Source organism: Ailuropoda melanoleuca, chromosome 12, assembly GCF_002007445.2.
Source record: "Ailuropoda melanoleuca isolate Jingjing chromosome 12, ASM200744v2, whole genome shotgun sequence".
Lineage (NCBI taxonomy): Eukaryota > Metazoa > Chordata > Mammalia > Carnivora > Ursidae > Ailuropoda > Ailuropoda melanoleuca.
Window position 1 is genome coordinate 9,206,830 of NC_048229.1, and position 23,136 is coordinate 9,229,965.

The 23,136-nt window shown below is 51.7% G+C and overlaps 1 protein-coding gene across 7 annotated transcripts in view; it reads right to left on the reverse strand.

The window, feature by feature from the left end:
• Positions 1 to 7,235: 7,235 nt before the first annotated feature.
• Positions 7,236 to 23,136, reverse strand: part of HECTD4 (HECT domain E3 ubiquitin protein ligase 4) — a 187,781-nt gene continuing 171,880 nt past the window's right edge. For 6 of the 7 annotated variants that reach the window (XM_034638583.1, XM_034638580.1, XM_034638584.1 and 3 more), the window contains 12 exons: positions 21,786 to 21,892; positions 21,155 to 21,278; positions 18,963 to 19,153; positions 17,764 to 17,910; positions 16,860 to 16,979; positions 16,070 to 16,225; positions 14,476 to 14,579; positions 14,092 to 14,313; positions 12,003 to 12,169; positions 11,428 to 11,623; positions 10,597 to 10,819; positions 7,236 to 10,053 (listed from right to left, as the gene is read on the reverse strand). In XM_034638583.1, the coding sequence (XP_034494474.1) occupies positions 9,917 to 10,053; positions 10,597 to 10,819; positions 11,428 to 11,623; positions 12,003 to 12,169; positions 14,092 to 14,313; positions 14,476 to 14,579; positions 16,070 to 16,225; positions 16,860 to 16,979; positions 17,764 to 17,910; positions 18,963 to 19,153; positions 21,155 to 21,278; positions 21,786 to 21,892 (1,894 nt within the window). In that variant the 3' untranslated portion in view covers positions 7,236 to 9,916. The remainder of the gene's footprint in view (positions 10,054 to 10,596; positions 10,820 to 11,427; positions 11,624 to 12,002; positions 12,170 to 14,091; positions 14,314 to 14,475; positions 14,580 to 16,069; positions 16,226 to 16,859; positions 16,980 to 17,763; positions 17,911 to 18,962; positions 19,154 to 21,154; positions 21,279 to 21,785; positions 21,893 to 23,136) is intronic. The other variant, XM_034638578.1, reaches the window with a different exon arrangement.

Sequence of the window (23,136 nt, forward strand, 5' to 3'; positions counted from 1 at the left end):
TTCCTGATGCTAATTTTTCTCTTTTCCTGATCTGTTTGGCTAGAGCAGTGGTTCTTCCAACTTTTTCTTTCTTAAAGGCCAAATGGTAAATATTTAAAGCTTTGCAGGCCATTGCAGTCTGTATTGCAACTACTCAACAATGCTATTAGAGAGTGAAGGCAGCCATGGATAATACCCACGGGTGAGACTTCCAATGAAATTTTATTTACAAAACCAGGCAGCTAGATTATGACCCATAGCATGGCAACCACGGGTTAGAGTTTTATCAATTTTATTGATCTCAAAAAATCAACTTTGGTCCCGTTGATTTCCTTTACTGTTTTTTTCTTCCATTTCATTGGTTTGCATTCTGATCTTTTTTCTCCATTCCATTCTGATCTTAATTTGCTGCCTTCTGCTTACTTTGAGCTTTTTTTTCTTGTTCAAATTAAGGTCAAAGCTGAGATCACTCATTTGAGACTTTTCTTCTTGTCTAATATAAGTGTTTAGTGCTATAAATTTCCCTAAGAACTGCTTTACCTGCATCTCACGAATTTTCGATGTTCATTTTCATTCAATTCAAAATACTTTGATTTCTTCCATTCATCAATTGATAATTTTTGGTTATTATAAGTAGTGCTTCCATTAACACTCATGTGCAAGTTTTTTGGTTTTTGTTTTTAAGATTTTATTTATTTGACAGAGACAGCGAGAGAGGGAACACAAGCAAGGGGAGTGTGAGAGGGAGAAGCAGGCTTCCCGCCAAGCAGGGAGCCTGATGTGGGGCTCGATCCCAGGACCTTGGGATCATGACCTGAGCCGACGGCAGACGCTTAACGGCTGAGCCACCCAGGTACCCCTACTATGAGTTTCTAATAATTGGATATTTTCCAGATTTATTTTTTCTAAAGTTTATGTAAGTAATGGGGCTCAAACTCATGACCCCAAGTTCAAGAATCACATGCTCTTATAACTGAGCTAGCCAGAGCCCCCAGATTTTTTTAAGTAAGTGCTACACCCAGCATGGAGCCCAACACAGAGCTTGAACTCAAAACCCTGAGATGAAGAGCTGAGCTGGGGGAAAAAAAAAAAGCTGAGATCAAGAGTTGGACACTTAACCAAGTGAGTGACCCAGGTGCCCCCAGATTTGTTACTGATTACTAATTCAATTTCCTTGTGGTCAGAGACATAATTTGTATGACCTGAATCTTTTCAAATTTATTGAGACTTGTTTTATCCTTAGAATATTCTCTAGGCCACAAATGTTTTGTATGTACTTGAATGTGCATTCTATTTTGGTTGGATGGAGTGTTAACATAAATGGCAGATGGGGGTGCCTGGGTGGCTCAGTCGGTTAAGCATCCGACTCTTGATTTAGGCTCAGGTCATGATCTCAAGGTTGTGAGATCGATCCCCACATCAGGCTCCATGCACAGTGGGGAGTCTGAGATTCTTTCTCTTCCTCTGCCCCTCCCCCAGCTCATGCTCACTTGCCTACTCTTTCTAAAAATTAATCTTTTTTTATTTTTATTTTATTTTTTTAAAAGATTTTATTTATTTATTTGACAGAGATAGAGACAGCCAGCGATAGAGGGAACACAAGCAGGGGGAGAGGGAGAGGAAGAAGCAGGCTCATAGCAGAGGAGCCTGACATGGGGCTCGATCCCATAACGCCGGGATCATGCCCTGAGCTGAAGGCAGACGCTTAACCGCTGTGCCATCCAGGCGCCCCTAATCTTTAAGATTTTATTTTTTTTGAGAGAAAGAGAGCAGAAGTGGTGGGGAGGGGCAGAGAGAGAGGGAGCGGCAGACTCCCCTCTGAAAAGGGAGCCTGACTCAGGGCTTGATCCCAGGACCTTGGAATCATGACCTGAGCTGAAGGCAGACTTTTAATCAACTGAGCCACCCAAGCACCCCTAAAAATAAATCTTTAAAAGAACTGGCAGATAGGTCAAATTGGTTCATAGTGTTGTTCAAGCCTTTATGTCCTTATTGATGTTCTGTTTACTTGTTTTCCTAATTATCATGGGGGAAGAGTTTGTTTGAAATCCTTATTGTAATTGAAGATTGTTTTTCCTTACGATTCTATCATTCCTTCATTATTTTGAAGCCTTGTTATTAGATATATAAACACTTAAGACAGGTTCTTGTTTGGTTCTTTCATTATTATGAAAAGACTTTCTGTATTCTTTATACTATTTGCTCAGAAATATACTTTGGTATTAACATAGCAATATTAACATTCCTTAGCTTTCTTCTTTTAAAAAAATTTTTTTACATTTTTAAATTTTATTTTTTAAAAAAGATTTTATTTATTTATTGGACAGAGCGAGCACAGAAGCAGGGGGAACGCCAGGCAGAGGGAGAGGGAGAAGCAGGCTTCCCTCGGAGCAGGGCTTTCCCAGGACCCCAGTGGAATCATGACCTGATCCAAAGGCAGACACTTGACCAACTAAGCCACCCAGGTGCCCCCCTCAGCTTTCTTCTGATTAATTTTAGCACAGTACATCTCTTTCCATCGTTTTTACTTTTATCCTCTTTGTATTTACATATTTAAAGTGGGTTTCTCAGGGGTGGCATATAGTTGGGGTTTTTGTTTTTGGGCCAATCTGACAATTTGTCTTTTAATTGGAATGTGTAGACCATTTACATTTAATGTGATTATTGATATGGTTGGGTTTAGGATACTTTGTTTTTGTTTTTGTTTTTAAAGCAGGCTACATTCCCAATTTGGGACTTGAAGTCACGACCCTGAGATTGAGTCGTGTGCTCTCTGAGCCAGCCGGGCACCCGGATATGGTTGGGCTTAAATATACCTTTTTGCTATTTGTCTTGTGTTCTGTGTGCTTTTTTTCTCTTTTCTCCTTTCTTTTAATACTTCTTATGATTCTGTTTTGTCTCCTTAGTTGGCTTATTGGTTAAAACTATTATTTAAGTAGTTGTTTTAGGATTTATAGTATATACACCTCTAATTTATCTTAGTCTGCCTTCAAGTAATATTGTACCATTTCATGATTGGTATTACAAGAGCATATTTTGTTTCTTTCTTCCTAGCCTTTGTGCCATTGTCATACATTTATTTCTTTATTCATCAAATATCCCCAATACCTTGTTGTTTTATTTAAATAATTATCTTTTAAAGACATTTAAGAAAAAACATCTTATGTATTTGCCCATGTAATTACTATTTTGGTACTCTTTCTGCAGACCCAGATTTCCATGTGGTGTATCATTTTCCTTCTGCCTGAAGGACTCTGTTTTAGTGTAGGTTAGCCTGTATTGAGTTCTTTCAGCTTTTCTGTCTGAAAAGGTCTTTGTTTCTCCTTCACCTCTAAAAAATTGTGGTAAAATACATCTAATATGAAATTTAACATTTTAATTATTCTGAAGTATACAATTAGGTGTCACTAAATCCATTCAGTGTTGTGCAGCCATCACCACTCTCTTGTTCAAGAATTTTTAATCTTTAAAGGACACTCTGTACCTATTAAGCACTCACTCCCTAATCACTAATCTGATTTGCCTCTAAGTAGTTGCCTATTTTCTCTTTCACTATTTGAAAGATATTTTTGCCAGGTATAGAATTCTCGGTTGATACCCCTTCCCCGCCCCACCAGTATTTTAAATGTTGCACTACTGTCACCTTGCTTCCATTGGTTCCAGTGAGAAATCTACCGTTTTTATCTTTGTTCTTCTGTACATAACGTGTCTTTGTGGGAGGGTGTTTTTAAGATATTCTCTATCACTGATTTTAAGCAGTTTGATTGTGGTGTACCTTTGTATGGCTTTGTGGCATTAAGGACACTCACATCGTTCTGCAACCGTCACCCGCGGTTCTTGTGCTTTAGGTTCATTAAGCTTCCTGCATCTTTATAGTTTTCAAGTAAATTTGGAAAAAAATTTCAGCATTTTTTTCCCCCAGCAATTATTTCTCAAGATTCCCCTCCTTTCTCTTCCCTTTGGGGGATTATTCTCCTATGTTTGGCCAAATGAAGTGTGCCGTATCGTACTGATGTGCTCTTCACTTTTTTGGATTCTTTTTTCAGATGGATGCTTTGTATGCCCCCGAGGTCACTAAAATCTTCTGCAGTCTAATCCATTGCTAATCTATTGGGTTTTCATCTCCGACACTAGTTTGTATCTCTAGAAGTTTAGTTTGAGTTGCTTATATTTTCCATGTCTCTACTGAACATGTTCAATGTTTTCTTTTTCCTAGCTTTGTAAGTATATTGTATGCAGTAATAACTGTTTTAATGCTCTTGTCTACTAATTCTGTCATTTGTGTAATTTCTGGGTCAGTTTCAGTTGATTTCCCTGGGTCCAATTTTGTTGCTTCTTTGTATGTTCAGTGGTTTTTGACTGGATGCCAGGCATTCTGAATTTTACCCACTTATGTGCTATTTTTGTATTCTTGTACTTTTGAGCTTTGTTTTTATATATTGGGTCACTTCAAAACAGCTCGATCCTTCTGTGTCAAACTTTAAAGCTTTATTAGGTGGGACTTGAATAGGAATTGGTTTTTCCTAATTCCAAAATTAGGAATTAATTTTGCTGGACTACTAAGGCAACAGTGTTCCATAAATGATAGTTTTCTATATCGGCTAGCGGGAACAGGAACTATTTTCTGTTCTTTGCCAGTTCTAATCCTTGTGGCTGGTTCTTTTCCCAGCCTCTGGCAGTTTCCTGATATGCAGAAGCTTATCAGTACTCAGCTGAATACTTGCGGAGGACTCTGCACAGATCTACAGAGTTCTCTCTGTACAATTCTTCCTCTCTGGTACTCTGTCGGCCCCACAAACTAGGTGCCTTGGTTTCCTTGGATGCTTTGTTTTCCCAACTCTGGGAGACTGTAGGGCTCCACCTTGGGTTTCCCCTCCTTTTGCTGCTGTCTGAAAATTATCCACACCATATGCTGAGGCCATGGTAGCACCTACAGTATTTCTCTTCTCTCAGAGCTTTGTCCTTCATTGCCTGATGTTTTGAGAACCATATACGTCAGGGTTTTTTTTGTTTTTTAAAGATTTTATTTGAGATAGCATGAGAGGGATAAGCAGACTCCCCACTGAGCAGGGAGCCTAATGCAGGGCTCTATCCCAGGACCCTGAGATCATGACCTGAGCCAAGGACAGATGCTTAATTGAGCCACCCAGGTGCCCCACATGTCAGGTTTTAGTTGTTGAGAGGGGGAGGGTAAGTCTGGTTTCTGTTCATCTATCGTGGTTAGAATTAGAAGTGTCCTGAAAGCATTATCTTTCTAGATTGTTTTAAAGCCTAATGCTGTTCTGATTTGCATGTGATTTTTCCCCTTGAAGCTTTTTAGGATGTGTATCCCTGGTATTTTTAAACNAAAGCATTATCTTTCTAGATTGTTTTAAAGCCTAATGCTGTTCTGATTTGCATGTGATTTTTCCCCTTGAAGTTTTTAGGATGTGTATCCCTGGTATTTTTAAACTTCCGCATGTGTATGTTGGTGTGGATTCTTTTTCCATTCAAAGGGTTGGGCAGTTAGCATTTTGGAAACTTGTGACCTCTTGTTTTTCAGTTTTAATTTTTTTTTGTGATTTCTCTCCTGTTTTCTCTTTGCAGAATTCCAGTGATAGCTGGATATTGGCACTCTTAGACTGATCCCTTTTTTCTATTCTTTTTGCCCAACTTTATGGGAGAATTGCTCAACTTTATCCTTTCATCCTTATGTTAAATGTATTTCTGATATTTCCAAAACCTGTCTTTTATCCTTCCCCACAGCCTTTTTCTCCCTTACTCAAGGGATGCAGACTGGGGCACTAAAAATGAGAAGCTTCTTTAACTGTTCACGTTCACTGTAGGGCAACAGGCTGGCATTTTCACTGGAGAGCCCCCGCTGTCAGAATCTGTAGGTCTTATCTCTGGTTTAGTCCAGAAAAGGATCTTCCAGCAGCTGCTCAGGCGGTTTCTCCTGAATGGGACTCCTAGCTTTCTCCAGGGCGGTGGGCTTGAACTTCTTCTTACATGAATTTCCAGTCCTTGTTTTTCTCCTGGTACGTGGGGCCTCTAATCTCTTCTTCCCTTTATGATGTTTGCTTTTTTCAAGGGAGGTACAAATTAGCTTGCTTCCCATGATGCGCTCTTAAGTCATTTATTCTTCCAATAGTTGTCCTTTCAGAAATTGTGGATTAATATGATAGAATGTGTGCTTTTATTTCTTGATGTTATTTTGGTGTACTTGTATTTGAGGGTGGGGGTGGGCACTGAGGTATTGGGATTTTAATTTTTTAAACAGACACCATGCCCAACATGGGGCTTAAACTTGACCCTGAGGTCAAGAGTTACATACTCTTAGCCAGCCAGACTCAGTACTTGTTTTTTAAGAAACTATCTGAAAAGTTCATGGTAGTATACGGCCCACTGTGAACACTATCTGTCACCACCACCCTTATCAAAAACATTACCAAGACCCCAGAACACCCCTTCTACTCCCAGTCACTATCCTCTGGGACCGGAAGCTACCACTATCTTGACATGTTAAGATCAGTTATTTTTCACTATTTTCAGGATTATTTAAATGAACTCATACCATTACATACTTTTTTACGCTTGATTTCTTTTGCTGATCACTGTGTGTTTGGCTCCTCCACGTGGTTAGACATAGCAGTAGTTTGCTTTTCTTCCCGTACAGCATTCCGTCATGTGCCACTGTGGCTAGCGCTGTTACTGCTGCTGTGAGCGTTCTTCTGCACGGCTTTTGGTGAGCTTGTGTATGTATTCTGTTGGATTTACACCTAGGTGTGGGATTGTTGGTCTTAAGGGGTGTGTGGTGGCGACACCAGATTTCCAAAGTAGTTGTAGGTTACATTCCCCACATCAGTGTGTGGTTGGTTCCACATCTTCCCCCAACCATGGAGGTTTGGTGGTAGCTGTATAGATTTTGTCATGCTTTTAATATGCATTTCCCTGATGACTAATGAGGATGAACGTTGTCTGTTATTGGATAGTGTAATTTTGAATACATTTGTTTTTTAAGAAGCAGCTCTTTAAAAAGATGGCCTCAGCCATTCCGGAGAGCAGGAGAATCCTTGCTGTGCTCAGCGAGGTGTCTTCAGCTGAGGCACCTCACTCCCCCACTTCTCATGTCCCATAGAAGTCTTCTCTTAGCCGTGAGTGGTTACTTTTGCTGTTCTAGTACCCTGGGCAACAGGCAGAAGGAGGCAAGTTGCTTGTTCCTCATCCAAGAGGACTCCTGCTCTTCCTGCAATAAAGACAAAGGTGGGTACTTCCACTACAAGTTAGCATTTATTAAGTATAAGAAAGGTAGGGTCAAAAGAAGAATTAAGTGGGTCTATGTGAGGACTCCCAGGAGCAGGAGGCTGTGATAAGCAGGTCAAGGAGACTGGTTGGATTCTCCCGAATACAGACCACAGGGTTTATGGGGACAGCTGTGCAAGAAGAGGGCAGAACCATCGATCTTAGGAAAGCAGCACTAAGTCTTTTATCTTCTCTGCATTTCCCTTTTGTACAGTCGTTCTAAATCCACTGCTAGCTCCCAAGGGAGGATATGTGGTCTAAGAATTGCCTAGACTCTTCCAGAGCAATGATCTCTTTGAGGAAAATCCTCACACTGGCGTAAGAGTATAGACAAGCTCCACTGTGAGTAGGGGCAGAACCTGCAGAGTTAGGTTTAGCTTTGACCTTGGATTTCCATCCCTTCAATCATACTTTCTATATGAAAACCAGCCTCAAGGAGTTGAGTGGGAGGAAAGGATAGTTTATAAGGATGATGGAGTAAGAATCACATCAAGTACAGAGACTGAATTCCTAACTACTGGACAGCACTTCGGTATCAGAGCCGTCCGAGCCTGTCCGCCTGTGAATCTTTTCAGTGAGTAGATGATCACACAACTCTTCAGGTAAATCAAAATTAGATGAAGGTTATTTATTGGTGCGACTTTTTTCCTGTAGTGAGCTTCCTTTACACAGCAGTGGTGTAAATAGCATCAAATTGAATGAAAACTTTGTTAAATGCAACCATAAATAATTATAATAAATATACATCAAATAACTTTACAGCACACGGTTTTTTTAGGGCCAAGGTTTGAATCGGTCTGGACCTCTCAATGTGCTCTCTGGGAGAAGCAGTCGTGTTAGCAGCAGACATCTTACTCACAGCTGTCATCATATCAAGTGATGGGCCAAAAGAAGCTTCCCAGACCCCCCTTGGGGAGGTAGCTGACAATTCTGAGTCCATACAAGGGATGGGAAGGGTTGGAAGGGACCAAGAATGTAAAAATACAGAGAGGAAGAATCACTTCTAATAATCCAGAGGCTCTTTCATTTTGCAGAAATAAGAGGATCCTTGTCAGGACTACATCCTGGTGTGACCCCCCAGTCAACGGCACTCTTGCCGCTAAGAGGCAGTGGCCAACCCTCTTCCTTTCAAGCAGGGAAACTGCTTGCAGGTGCTCACCTCCAGACAGGACTGCTCCTGCATCAAGTGTAACCGATGCAGCCGGAAGGACTGATCTGGTTTTAGCTTTTCCTTAAGTTGGGGAATCGTTTCTATAATGGTCCTTAATGCATTTCCTAAGAATAAGAGGGAAGAGATGGATGCTAATGGCTCTAACTCTAAACTCCATACATCTTTCCAACAGGCCAGGGCCACGGCAGAGAAAGGAAAAGCACAGCTTTCTCTCCCCAGCATTCACACTCCAGAGCCTTCTAGTCAGCACTCACTCAGAACTTTCAGTATTCACAATATTATACAATAAATACAGTGATGCAATTCCATGAGAACTGGCAAGGCCCAAAATGACAGTGTCCAACAAGATGGCGTATGCTGCTCTTGAACAAAGTACCATCAGACAAAGACCTGTTTGGGGCACAAATGCACTGGGGCAGTGGGTGAGCCTGGAGCAGCTCAGCCCTGGCACACACACTCACACGGGGTAGCAAGGGGGTATGGGGCGGGCCTGGCCAGTGGGGGCAGAAGGACCCCACAGTGGTCCTTGGAAGGTCTTAGTCACTGAAGTAGACCCTGAATTGAGCAGAGCACCTCAGTCAGCTCTTTTTAACAGGGGTGTGGGGCCCAGTCACCAACCCTGCAGTGAGGAAGGGCTGTTTCTGAGTATAAAAGGGGGGGTAGGCTTGAATCCTGTGCTTTCCTGTTCAATCAGAGTCTCAGAAAAAGGCCCCCACTCGAGCACTGTCCCTCCCCCTCAGGGTGTCCTTCTTAACTCCTGGAGCTGGGACACACCTGGCTGTGAACTAAGGTCAGGGATGAGCCCTTTGGTCTTCTGAGGAACACTCAGTGGAAAAGTGTCAGACCAGGGGCCCAGAGGAGACAGTGTAGAGGGTTGTCTGGTTGAGAAGGGATGGGGGGGAACCACTGGAGGGCTTTTCCTCAGAAAAACCCAGACCATAAACAAGGTTCTAAAGCTGAAAGATTAACACAGAAAGCTCCCTGTGTGTGTCTCCCACGTTTTAAGATGGAAGGAGGCCTGTGGGAGCATCCAGGATCAACTCCAGCTCAAGGCAGGAGGGACAGGGCCACAGACCTGTTTGTGAAGACGCTCTGCGGAGAGAACAGGATGCTGTTGGGATCTCACCACCAACTTCCTGCTGGGTGGTTCCGTGATGTGGAACTAACTGAGGCCTTATGGCATCAGAATCCAGTGGCCATGAAAGACAATGTCCAGGAAGATCAAATGAGACACAGGCTGCCTGGGAACTAAACTATCCTACAAACATACCACAAACAGGTAGTAAAAGAACCAACCCATCACGAAACATACAAATACAAAAGGTTAAGTCTTCCAGGAAGCCCTGGAATGTGGACAAAAGTTCAGAAAAGCAAAATGTCGCCAACTCCCCACGCAGGACCCGGAGGGATGTGCCCTCAGTGGCAGGCTTACTAAGCCGGCGGAGCGGTGCCTTGGTGACGGACTCAGTCTGGGGCTCCCTCCCCTCAGCCACTTAGGGGATCTTCACGATAGTGAATGGCACAACGAAGTTTCTCCAGCATGATTTCCAGAGAGGAGTACTGGGGAAGTTTGATCATGAACATGCAGGTCTCCACTCGGATGTAGCGAGAGTCTGGGGAACCTGCAAAAAACCCCACCAGGCCAGTGTTAGGAGGCTGGGCTACGATTCCAGGGAGGCCTCTTGGCCTCTTTGCTTCCAGGTTTGCTTCTCTGGGCAGCTCTAAGCCAACGCCAAGGCCCATCAGGTGGAGGGGCAGGGGTGGGGCAAAAGAAGATTCTGGAGGAGAAAATGGCAGACACAACTACTGTACAGCACAGGCTCCAAAGTGTTGACCTGTGAGGGAATCTGGTTATAGAGAAGTTTTGTTTGGCCAGCAGAGGGTTTTATTTCTCTACATTTAAAAGTTGGAAAATTAAAAGACTTCTGGATTTTTAGCCTTTTAAAATATCAGAAAATACGTCAACCTTGGGCCTCTGTGGACTCTTGGCTGAGGTCAGGTTTGGCAGGCACATGACAGGCCCCCCGCCGTCCCTCATTTACATCTGGGTTTAGCTGTCCATCAATCTCCTTCCCTCCCTCCCTCAGGGCCCAGCAGCCCCAGCTCCCACGGAGAGAAGGGCCTGTTGTGTCCCCACTTGGAACATGACAAGGGGAGGGCGGTACCTGCTGTGCCATCTGGGGGGGCAATCTTCATCGGGTATGGGGGCACGTGGGCTGTGTCAGGGCCCCCGTCTTTGCAGGGGCAGGTGAATGGGATGCGTTCCTGGTTGCAGGCAAACTTGATGAACTTGCACAGCTCCTCCTGGGCAAACATCTCCAGTGCCCCCCAGAAGAACTCGATGTGCTGGTCTGTCTCCATCAGCCCCACCTGGTACATGGTGTGGGCCTGGGGGAGAAAGGGCCCCCAAGACGTGAGCAGATCCAGGCCTCTGCTAGCCCAATAACTCTCTAGGCCAGGCGGGTGCAGCAGGGACACGATGGCTGCGGACATGGGGGTCATGAAGACTTGGAAGGTATCGTCCCAGCACCCGTGTGTGGGACTGCAGCCTGCACATCAGGCCCAGCAGCAGAGGCTCGACCTAGGTTACCCCATGGACACACCAGGCGGGTCCTGTCACCCTTCCCAACGGATGTGAAGTCACTTGGGCAAGGTCTGGCCGTTGGCGAGAAGCAATCCTGGGATGCCAGGGTCCAGCCCAAGGGAAGCTGGCTCGGGCAACAGCAGGCCAGGCTGGGGAATGGATGGGGCTCAGCGAGAATGGTCTTCACTCAGGATGTGGCTTAAGACCAGGGCCTAGAGTCCAGCGATCTGGGTACGAAGCTGACCCTGCCACGTGCTGCCACGAGTAAGCTCCGGCTAACTCAGCTGTGAGACGGGGTGAGCATGCCCCCGCCCCCACCCCCCGTGAGGACAGAGTGCTGGGACACAGGAAGTACCAGGACAGGCCCCCGCCCACATTGCCTGTCAACCCGGCCGGGCCCCAGGCCACCGACCTTAAGGAACTCGAGGTTGATGTAAGGGAGGCCACAGGTGCGCAGCTCCATCTCCAGCGGGCTGAGCGTGGTGAGCAACTGCAGGGGGATGATGGCGCCCAGGCCCGCCCTCACGGCTGTCACACACTCGGCGTTCTGCAGCTCCCGCAGCCGCAGGCTCCGGATGGCCGCCGCGTAGATGTCCTTATTCTCCCACCTGCAGGTGCAAGGGGGACCCAGGTGAGGGAGAATGCCGAGGTGGCCCGTGGGGCTGCTCCCAGTCCCAGGGCCACATGGACCCGGCGGAGGTCCCAGGCAGGAGGGGGGGCCCAGTGACCAAGATGTCCTGGTCCTGGCAGCCCCACCAATTACCCTCGTGCCTCCGGGAGTCCCCCACCTCCCAGCTGGGCTTTTCTTAATAAAAAGTCCTTCTGCTGAACACATTCCATCTTTGCCGGCACCCAACGTCCTGCCTCATGTTTCTCCCACTGGTGAAATCCATCTGTCCCCAACCCAGCCCCAGCCGCCCAAGCCCAGGCGCGGGTGCACACCCCGCCAGCCAGAGCGGCCAGCCCCGCTGCAGGCACAACACTCACGCCACAGGGATGTGCCGGCCGCGGCTGCACAGCTCCACCTCCTCGCCCGTCATGGTCAGGTAGGTGAACCTGCAGCACGGCTTGTTGGGACCCTCGGGGCTCTCGATGGCCAGGTGCTGGGAGGCGATCTCGGCACACAGGGCCTCCAGCTCGGTCTCATCGTTGATCTGGAGGGCAGAGGCAGACCGAGGCTGACTGCCTGACCTGCTCCCAAGGTCCGCTGGAAGATGGAACCCCGATCTCCATTTGGGCAAACAGTGGGCACCGTGTGGACGGGGGCTGCCCTTGACCATCATGAAGGTGCACATGGCACAGGCCTGCCCAGAGCTGCCATGAGTTCAGGGGTGGGTATGTAGCTGAGGCCTGGCTAATGAGACCCGAGTTGCAGGGCTTTTTCTGCTACCATGTGGAAGCAGTAGCCCTCTTCCACAGTTCTGTCCAACCAGTGAGATGGTGCCTCTTGTACTGCTGGGACCATCTTGAGACCAATTATTGATGATCGTGTGAACACCTGGACTCAGCCTTGCCTGAAGCTAAATCTATATCCATATTTAGTTTTAAAAGCAAATCATTTAAAAAACCAAAATTAGGTTCCAAAAGACACTGATGTACACGCTGGGCTACTGAGGAGATGATAGGATCTGGCCCAGAGGAAAATAGAAATCTAACTCTGGGATGGTGAAAGCTGCAGGTACAAGGGCCAGAAGTTCAGAATCTTTCTTCCTGGTCTGTGTGCCCCCACCCTGGTGTAGTCTGGTATCCCGGCACTCTCTGAGGCTTTGTCCAACCCCTTCAGAAAGAAGAAGCCTTGCCTGGACTGTCTTTCTGGACTCTGTCTTATATCCCCTGCCTGCCCCAGGCCCTTGCTGCTACCCACAGCCCTGGGAAGACTTCTCAAAGCAGTGCCTGGCAGGGACTCCTAAATCCCTAGCCCATGGGGGGCCGTCCTGTTTTGACCCTTAAGACAATTCATTGTCCTCCCCGTTTCTGCTGGGAAGCCAAGCACTAATCCAAGATCCTGCCTTTGGCGCTTCCTCGTGCTGCTGCCCTCAAGTGGTAGCCAAGGGGAGGACAACGGAGAGCCCAGCACCAAGGCCCCTCAGGGGGCCCAACATTTGAGCCTCCTTCAGGTGAGGTTCCCGTGGAGAGCAGCCTTGGCCAAGCCTCCGCCACAGTCGGCCCCCCTGTGAGCACAGGCACAAGGGGGAGCACAGGCCACAAGGGGGAGGACTGGGGCAGAGGCACCTCCACACTCGGCCTTGGACTCGAGGAGGTGTTTTAGCCGGACCGGCCTAGGTCCCGCTGGTGGCTCTGCTCCCCGCCAGCTCTCCTCTCTGAGCCTCCCTCCCTTCTGCCCTTGTCATGAGGACGTGTGTGCACAGCCCTCTGGAACACACCGCCTCACATACCCAGAGAGCAACCGGGGAGCTCCCCGTGGCTGCAGTGAGAGCCCAGAGCCTGGCCCACGCTGGCCTCCACGACCGTGAGCCCACTGGGCCAGATCTAACGGCTACCATGGGCCCAGCCGGCAGCCTGGGCACTGACCGCACTGCCTCTGGGCGCTGGGCAGTGCGGGCACAGAGATGGCCAGACACCGCCTGTGCTCTCGCCGTCTGCGTGTCTCCAGGCACGAGGAGGAGGAGAGCTACTTTCCCAACCCCTTCCCGGCCCATCTCAGGTGAGCCCCAAGAGCCAATCTCCTGCACTCTGAGGCCCCAAAACCAAGCTCTTAAAAGTGAAAGTGAGTCTGCTTGTAGGAGTTCCCCTCCCGTCACCTCTGCTCAGTCAGCTGCCAGGAACCCTTCAACCCTGTGTCTGTGGGGGGCCTGTCAGGGCACACCAGTCACCCCCACTCTGCTGCTATCAAACAGGAAGAGAAGCCAGAGGGGCTTCTGTCCCCATGAAGTAAGCCTGGCAGAGACGGCTCGCATTCCCTGACGTTCTTTGGGAGATCTCAATCGGTCTTCAGGTTGATGCTTGGGCTCCCGTGGCACGGAGGACCAGGGGACAGCAGGCCACGGAGGCAGCAAGGAACCCCGGGGACACTGCCCCAGAGCTCTGCCGTCCCCAGCACGTACTATTCACTTACACTCTCGAATTTCTTGACATAATTGTAGGTGAGGATGTCTGCTTCCTGTAGGTCTTGGTCTGGGTCCAGGGGCTCCCCCACCAGGGTCTTCCAGAAGGAAGGCAGGAGGTCCAGGGGAAGAGGGACATCTGCTCGAATTGCAATTCCCAGCAACTGGCCCAGGAAGTGCAGCAGCTGCTCCTCCCCGTAGGTGATGGGGCTGGGGGTCAGGATGTATTTGCCCTGGAAGCGGAGGCAGACATGAAGCGACATGGGTGCCTGCAGCCGCTCCGGCCCCTGGCCCAGAGCTCCCACCCTGGGCGGCAGACTGGGAAGGGCTGGAAGAGCATCCCCCCAAGGCCCCAAGCCGGCGCCCTGCCACCGCCCTCGCCTCGGGCGTCCTACCTTGTTCTTGTTGACAGCTGAGCTGGGGCACAACAGCAGGAGGGATAACGAGGAGCTCTGCAGCTCTTTGCACACCTGCCACAGGAAGTGCCGGAAAGAGCCGCCTGTGGGACACACAGAGACACAGGTCAGCATCGAGACCCTAGCAGCCCGCCTGCAGCTCAGCTCGTTCGCCAACCTGAATGCAGCTATGGTGGAGGGGAGAAGCCTCATCCGAGGGCGGGGAGACCAGGGGTCAAGTCCTGCTGTGCCACTTACTAGCTGGGTGACCTCCAGGGAATCACTTCCCGGTGGCCCAACCCATCAAATGGGGACAGTAATCGAACTGACGTCGGGGGCTGGCTCCGAGGATTCCCTGAGCCCCGATGCAGAGCCACACTGGGCTGTCTCCACGGCTGCAAACTCACGCTGATTTGCAGGCTTGCTTAATCCGCGTCTGTCGCTCCAGGTTGTACCAAAAGCGGGGCCACCTGTCCTACTCAGCACCGCCCCCCATTGAGGCCCAGGTGCTCAGGGTCCGTCCAGCCAGTGTCAAACTGCACGGACCGATGCACAAGTGCTTGCAGAGGGCAACGGGCCACTAACGGGCCCCGGCTGCTGTCCTTCCAAACGTGCCTTTGGCTTTCTGGCCAACGCCTCCCTGTGGCTGGGTCTTGTCCCCCTGTGCATCCCCGGGCAGGGCCCTAAGGTCGGAGGCTCTGAGCACAGCTGTGCGCACACGCTGCTTGCTCAGAGCCATGCAGAGCAACTGCTTGGGGACAGAGATCCTCGCTCGTTTTGCACGGGGAAGCAGATTTCTGCCTGCGGAAGCCACCAAGGGCTGGGCCGTGGAACTGGACAGACCAGGGCTTGAACCACAGCCAGCTGCCTGACCTGGGGGAAGCTACGATCAGTCACATGGGACAATGCCGGCCTCGTGCACTTCCGGTGCTATGAGGAGGGTCAGATGTGGAGGGTGGGCCTGGCACCCTTGGCGCACTCAGCGGGTAGGAGTGTTCTGAGAGGGCCCGGCCCGGGTGCCCAGAGGGTGTCACGGTGCTGGCCGGAGGCCCCGCTGGAGCAGGGTGCCCGGGATGCGAGTGGGACTGGGAGAGAGAGCCGCCCCAAGGGCCTGGCCTTTCCCGCTGCGTCTGGGGCTCACTAAGCGCAGCTTAAAGGGTCACGACGGAGCATCTTCCGAGCTGCTGTCCCTCGTTGCCGCACAGTGAAGCGACAGAAGGGCTCCCCTAGCACCCTGTCTCTCACGGGACACACACAAGCTCTGAGCCCAGCCCACCCCTCAGCCGGAGGCCCTTCGTGGGGGACAAGGCCAATCCGCACTGACGATGTCTCCACGGCGTCCACTCAGCCCTGATCAGAGATGCGGTCCCGAGCCTGGGGGTGCGGGGGCGGGAAGTCGCTGGCAAGCGCCGTTCCTGCCCAGGCCAGGGGCAAGTCCGGGGGGCCGGGGCTGGAGGGGCTGGACGGGCCTGGTGCTCTGGGGGCAGTCCTGGCTTCTGCAGAGCAGGCTACGAATAACCCCAGGAATGTCCACACCCTCGCACAGCCTCCACCCTGAACCGGCTGCACAGAGCCCGGCCGGGGGCTCACTCACTGGTGCCGTGGACCTCCTCCCCGGTGAAGCGGATGTTGAAGGCGTAGGTGGGGTCCCCGCCGCTGGCCAGCTTGACGCAAAGCTGAGAGGACGACACGGACGCCAGCTGCCGGGCAGCCTGGCAGAAGTAGGAGTTTTCAGAGGCTCTGATCTCCCCTGGAAAGAGATGGAAAGCAAAGTCTCCTGGCGCCGTCTTCTGCTCTCCCGCCCTGGGACAGATGCCTTGCCAGGCCTGGGCCTGCTTCTCGGCCTCTCCTGACGCTGGCTCACAGCCACCCTGCCTTCTCTCTGCTCTTGGAACGTCTTCCATGCCTTCCCTCTGTCCCCAGGGGAGGCCCCCCCCACCCCGTCCACGCTCTTCTCTCATTCCCTCCACGCTGTGTGTGTTCACAGGCCGTGGCTGCCTCCCCAGGAGCCATTGCCCCCTCTTCTTCAATGCTGGAACCCCAACTCCAGCAAGTCCATGGCCAACCAGAACGTCTCCACCCCCCCCCAGTTAGGTGTGGCCCTGTGACAGTTGTCCAGTGTGACAGGAAGGAGAGGTGAGGCTCTGGGAAGCAGGGAGCTCCTTCTGTCTCTCCCCTTCCTCTTGCTGCCCAGCATGCAGGCTCACTAGGGGACCCTGAGGGTGGAAGCCACACGCTGGGACACTTGGGAGGAGGACAGAAGCAGCCAGATGAACGTCTGTACTTCCTTCTTCTAGAGGCTTCTTTCATGTGCAAGAAGTCGACCGTATGGTTTGTTCAATCACGGCTATCGTACATTTTCTGCTCTGTGTAGCTAATCTTACCTCCCACGATTTCCAGTGGGTCCAAAGTGATCTCGGGAGCTGCATGGTCAGCTGTCCTCTGCACGGTGGCGTTCAGCACCCGATTCATGACGGTCACCTTCGTGTCATAAAAGATCAGCCCTGAAGGGAAAAATGGGGGAGAGAGGCTCTGACGGGACTGCTTTCCTTCCCTCCCTGTCACCCCTGAGGCCTGCCCCCTCTGGGTGCAGTCTTTCCTGGGATGCCCTCCAGGCCCCTTGAATGGGGCACTTGTGCACACAGCCCTGACTTTCCGGGGGACAATTTGTTAGTATCTGCCCCAATGGTAACCTATGAACCCCGGCTTCTGTCACGCCCAGCAAACACCTCGTTGGCAGAAATACAGAAGTATGAGGAGATTTGCTGTAGCATTTTCTGAAATGGCGAAAAATAAAATCCCCAAAGGTGAAGGCGCAGAACAGAACATATGCTAGGATACCCGCTTTTGATTTTTTAAAAAATCATGTGTGTATTTGTTAACAGAAAAGTCTGGAAGGACAGGTGCTCAGCTGTTGATGATGATCTCTGGAATGTAGGGGAAAGACAGTGAATCAGAGCCTTCTTTTTTTTTTTTTTAAATAATGGAGCCCAACGTGGAGCTTGAACTCATGACCCTGAGGTCAAGACCTGAGCTGAGATCAAGAGGCGGACACTAAACTGATTTAAGTCATCTCTACCCCCAACACGGGGCTCGAACTCATGACCCCAAGGTCAAGCGTCACATGCTCTTCTGACTGAGCCGGCCAGGCGCCCCTGAAAACTTGAGTGAATGTAATTGTTCAGAGCGTAACTGAAGTGACGGCTCTGGGCTGGAGGTGCTGCCCATTGGGACCCAGCGTGCTCCGGGTAAGGAGGCCGCCTCCCAGGCACTGGGCTGTGTGCTGACCTTTGGCCTCCTTCAGCAGGGCGGCGATGCTGCGGGCGTACATGGGCGTCTGGCGCAGCTCCACCAGGGGCAGGAAGAAGGTCTCCAGCGTGGTGTTCAGGGACTGCAGCAGGGCGAAGCGCAGGCGCAGGCTCTCGATGGGCACGTCTGCAGGGCATGAGGGGCGGTCAGGCCGAGGCTCTTGGGGTGGAACGAGCTCAAGTGGCCCCTGTCCCTGGCGGAGGGAGCACCAGGACTGGGGTGTCTCAGGGTCACCAGGAGGATCCTGCCAGGGATTTTATCCCCGGGACCCCCAGAGGCTGCGCGGGCGTGCCCCCGATCTGCCGGAGCCCATGCCAAGCAGAAGCAGAGGGCGGAGGCGCTGGCTCGTGGGGAATCCAAGGGCCCCCTCAGTCTATCTTTAGGGCAGGCCAGGGCTGTGGCCTACGCTATTTTTAACTTCCACTTTTGAAATAATCAGACTTCTAGAAGTTGCAAAAATAGTACACAGTCTCGTGTACCTTTCATCAGCTTCCCCCAAAGTGACATCATATGTCAAGACCAGGACATTGAGGCACTCGCACGCAGTCTCGTTTGTCCTCACATCTGTCTCCTCTCCAGCCGTGAGAGGAAGACAGCAGGACGATTTCTGGCCCATGTTTACCTTCAAAGTATGTGGAAGAGCAAAGAGCAAAAGCCCAGGCCACGTGGCCGAGCCGGGTGGGCAGACTCCCAGGCCGCCTGTGGCACACACGGCACAGGCACAGAACAAGCCAGCATGCCGGGACGAGGGTCCCCTCCCGGGGATGGATTTATGCAGAATGCCTGTTCTTGCGTGCACGCGGTGCGTGCAGGCGCACCCTTGCCTTCAACGAAGACAGGCCACGGTCTGGAGCTGAAGAACGCCTCCGAGGCGGGAGACAGCTCTGATCCCCGCTCCCTCCCGCCACCCGCCTGCCATCTGTGGGGGCCTCTAGGCGGGGGGCCTGGCATGTGGGGCGGCCTCCAGGCGGGCCTCCCCGCCGCCAACCGCCTGCCCCTGCCCCTGCGCCAAGGGGCCCGGAGTAAGGCCTCGCCCATTTAATGCAGCTGCCATCTCTGCCCCCACGGGTCACAGCACGTGAGCCTAAGGACGTGTTCGATGGCCGTGAAAAGCACCTCTAGTCCTTCTAACCGCCCCCCCTCCACTGTCATAGGGGCCGCCCCCAGAGCCCACATACTCAAGAGACAAGCCACTCTGGGGTCGGCAGCATCGGCAGGGTCCAGATACACCTCGTGGGGATGGAGCCGCGCGGGCGTGATGGCGAGGTGGCGGCACAGCCGGTTGATGTACTGCACGAGCGCCACGTCCATCTCCAGCGTCCACTTCCTTGAGGCCTTGTGCGCGTGTCGGACGTCAATGCAGGCACACCTGGGCCGGGCGAGAAGGGAGAGGTGGGCCAGGGGTCGCGGGCTGCGTCCCAGCCCCCGGCAGACCTGGAACAGAGCCTGGGCTCACAGCTAGCGTCTTGGTGCGAGCCCCCCCCCAGCCCCGCCCGGCCCAGGAGGAGCGAGCGCACAGGCGGGAGGGTGGGAGCGGCGCCACCATCCAGAGCCCCGCCACACGCACCCACCGGGCCTCCCTCCTGCGCATGGGCAGAGGGTGGAGGGCCAAGGACCGGGGCTCTGGAGTCCCTGGGCCGAAATCTAGGCCACCCGGTGACCTGGGCCTCAAGGATGGCTGCTTTCCGAGGCCCAGTGTCCTTAAGTATGAAATGCAGCTGGCGACGACACGGCCGCGCTGTCCCCAGAGCCGGCCAAGGGCGCCTGGGAGGCACACGGCCGAGGGCGCGGGCACGGGGTCTGGGAGGGCATCACTGCAGCTAACGGGACACCGCACGCCACCCCAACGCCGGGCACCGAGTGATGTGGAAACACGGAACAAACAGATGTCTTGTGTGCCCCCACTTCTAAGTACTGAGAAAACCTACCCCCTGAAAATGTCGGGAGCCACCTTTACTGAAGCTTTACAAAGCGATGGCCCGGGCTGCAGAACCGCCGGCAGTGTCCCCTGTGCCTGCGCACATCGCACGGGGCGTTCAGGGCGTGCGCGGCCTCTCCCACCCCGGTCAGCCGTGGCCGAGAAAGGCGGTCAGGCTGGCGGGGCGATGGGCGCCTCCAGCTCCGGAGCCCGCGGTCCCTCCCTGGGCCACATGCCACACAGGGTGCCTCCGGCCAGGGGCACAGCCTCTCAAGACAGGCCGCGTGTCCGTCCGAGCGGTGCTGAGCGCGCGCTTCCCCCCTCCAGCCCGGGGGACGGCGGCAGATGCCACCGGCTGCGGCCCTTAGGCGGGGTGCGGGTAGGAGGCAAGGAGCGTCAGTCAGGGCGCCCGCATGGCCCCAGGTGCCCAGGAACAAGCCCTCGAGCTGTAACAAATGTGTCACTTGCAGGCCAATCTGCAACCTTCCCACTTTGAATGCACTTTCTGGTCCAAAGCGGGTGATTCTACTTTTCAAAAGCCCCCAAATCATCTCTCTTACTGGCTTCTCAAATCAATCAGAAAACTCGTCTGGACACGGACTCTGAGCCTTCCGCAAAGGTACAAAATGACGGTGCCAAGCAGCAAACCATTTCTGAACCCTGAACACGGGTTTTAAAAGAGCGCGCTCCAGGCAGCCGCTCCCTCCCGACGCGCTGCACATCTTGCTGCCTGCCTGGGGCGGGGGGTGCCAGAGTGAGGCCAGGGGGGTTTGCTTGTTTGTAAGCACAGCCCCCTGGGACTCCCTTACAGCTAGAAAGGGGAAACTGTTCTTGTTTGGCCCTGGGGACCTGGCAAGCTGCTGCCTGGCAGGGAGGGAGGGCGGACAATGGGTACTCGGAGACAAAGTGGGACTCCGAGGAGCAAAGAGTCTTTGGAATGAGAAATTGTCCCTGTTAGGGACTGAAGTGTGTCTGGCCCCCCACCCCCAGTCCTGTGATGAAGCCCTAAACCCCAACGTGTGACTGTGTTAGGAGACGGGGCCTTTAAAGAGGTAACTGAGTCAAAGGAGGTCCTCAAGGCAGGGCCCAGACCAGCAGACTGGCGTCCTCCTCAGAAGTGGGGCGGCAGCGGGGATGCGCCCGCACACAGGCAGGGCCGTGTGGGCAGTGAGGAGGTGACCGTCCACAAGGCAACGAGCGGCCTCAGGAGACTCCAACCCTGTTGACACCCTGACCTCCAGAACTGTGAGCAGATGAATTTTTTTGTTTAGAACAGTCTGTTTCCAAATGGGTTCTAAAATCTACTTTGACAATTATGAACATTAGAAACTCAGCAGGCATTTAGAACGGCAGAAGGAACGGCTCCCAGGAAGGATTCTCTTGGGGATGCCTCTGGTGGCCGGATACAATTTTTATACAAGGTAACAACTGGGTTGAGGGACAACTTCTTACCTCTCAAAGTGAAGGTCGTAACCACAGGATAAAATCGCCCTCCAGACACTACGGATATCTTGCTTGGCTCGATCAATAACGAACTTGTGAAATCCTTCCAAGGTTAGATACTTCTCCTCAGGGACTGATGGAGAAGCGTTGAGAGAGTTAGGAGTTCGGAAGAACCTCCCACAGGAGGGGCCTCGCGACATGCCCTGGTGGCTTTTCCAGCAGGGTCCAATCCACCTGCACACCCCCCTCCCGGCCCTCCAGGGTCTGTCACGGCTGCCTCCAACCGCTGCCCTAGACCAAGCACAACCCCCGACCTCACGGGGTCAGCGAGCCACAGCCTGACTTCTCCAGCTCTGCTTGGGCCTTTATGAGGCTCAAGTTCTAATGCCCAGGTAAGTGCCTTCGGGAAGCGAATTTCTACGCAGGTTTCCAGATCTTTACTTTCAATCGCCATCACCTACTCCTCGCCTTGGGTGCATGGTATTTTGGGAGCTACTATTTTGACCTCCATAAATTCATGGTCAAAGATGGCGTCAAAGCCCTGCCCCACCCAAACCCCAAGGGAGCCCAGGCAGTCGGGCAAAGGCCTGGAGGCTGGTCCCGGGGGCCCGCCAGTCTCAGGCCCAAGCTGTTCAATCACCTTCTTGTTTTTTGGTGGGTGACTTCTCTGGGTCCTTCTCATCTGGCTTGCTCTTTTCTGGGGACTTGGGCTTTACAGTTGGCTTCTTCTCACTTAAGGCAGTCCTGCTGTAGACCAGAGCATTGCAATCAGAATTTCTGCATTCACACCTCATCCGACAGAGGGCACATAGCCTCACACACGCGGTAGGTCAGACTCCCCCAACCATGGCCACTGGTTCCCACAGGGCTGGGCGCAAGGTCAGTTCTGTTCTTACTAAGAAGTTCACTGAGCAAATCAGAAGGACAAACCGATGCTTCAACTGCAAAAAACCTCAAAGAGATGCTTCTCATTCCTTCTATATCCTTCACAGCTGCACTAAGAAGCAGTCATTAGCCAGATGTAGCTACTTAAGTTTAAATTAAAATAAAATTACAAACTCAGTTCCTTGACCGCACTGGCCACATTTCAAGGGCTCAGTAGCCACGTGTGGCTAGTGGCGACTGCATCTGACAGCACAGACAGCGAAACTGCACAGATTTCCATCACAGAAAATTCTATTGCACCGTACTGATTTATTAGCACCATTTATGTATGATTAATTAGCAGAAAGACACTATTTTTCTGATCCTTCAAACAATTCCTCTAGAGACTCCTGCCAGGTAACACTTTTCTATCAAAGTTTCAATTTTGAGTTCTTGAGTCATTCGCATAGGTCTATAGAAAATTCTGTTAAATATGTATGCATATCCACACATGAAATACTACAGAGCTATTAAAAAAAAAAAAAGAAGAGTCGCCTGGGTGGCACAGTTGGTTAAGCATCTGACTACAGCTTGGGTCATGGTCTCAGAGTCCTGGGATCAAGCCCCAAGTCTGGCTCCATGCTCAGCAGGGAGTCTGCTTGTCCTTCCCCCTCTGCCCATCACCCCCTCTGGTGCTCGGTCTCTCTCTCAAATAATAAAGAAAATCTTTTAAAAAATCTTAAAAAAAAAAAAAAAGAACAAAGAAGTTCTTTTTGTACAGATAGGGAATCACCTCCCAGATTAGCAGTAAATGGAAACGGCAGCACTGTGTGAGGTATGGAGACGTCTGGGCACGTGCCCATCTGCTTGTGTGTGCGTGAACAGTTCTGGAAGGCTGGGGAAGTTACACTGGCAGTCTCACGGAGGGGGACAGGGAGGCTTGAGGATGATGGGGAAGAGGAATGGCTTTTTGCTGCACATACTTTTGAATTTTGCACTATTTTAGCCACTTAACATTTATTTTTTTTTTAGAGAGCAAGAGCAAGTGGGGGAGGGTGGGGAGGAGAGGGAGAGAGAGAATCTCAAGCACGCCCCACACCTAGTGTGGAGCCCGACTTGGGGCTTGA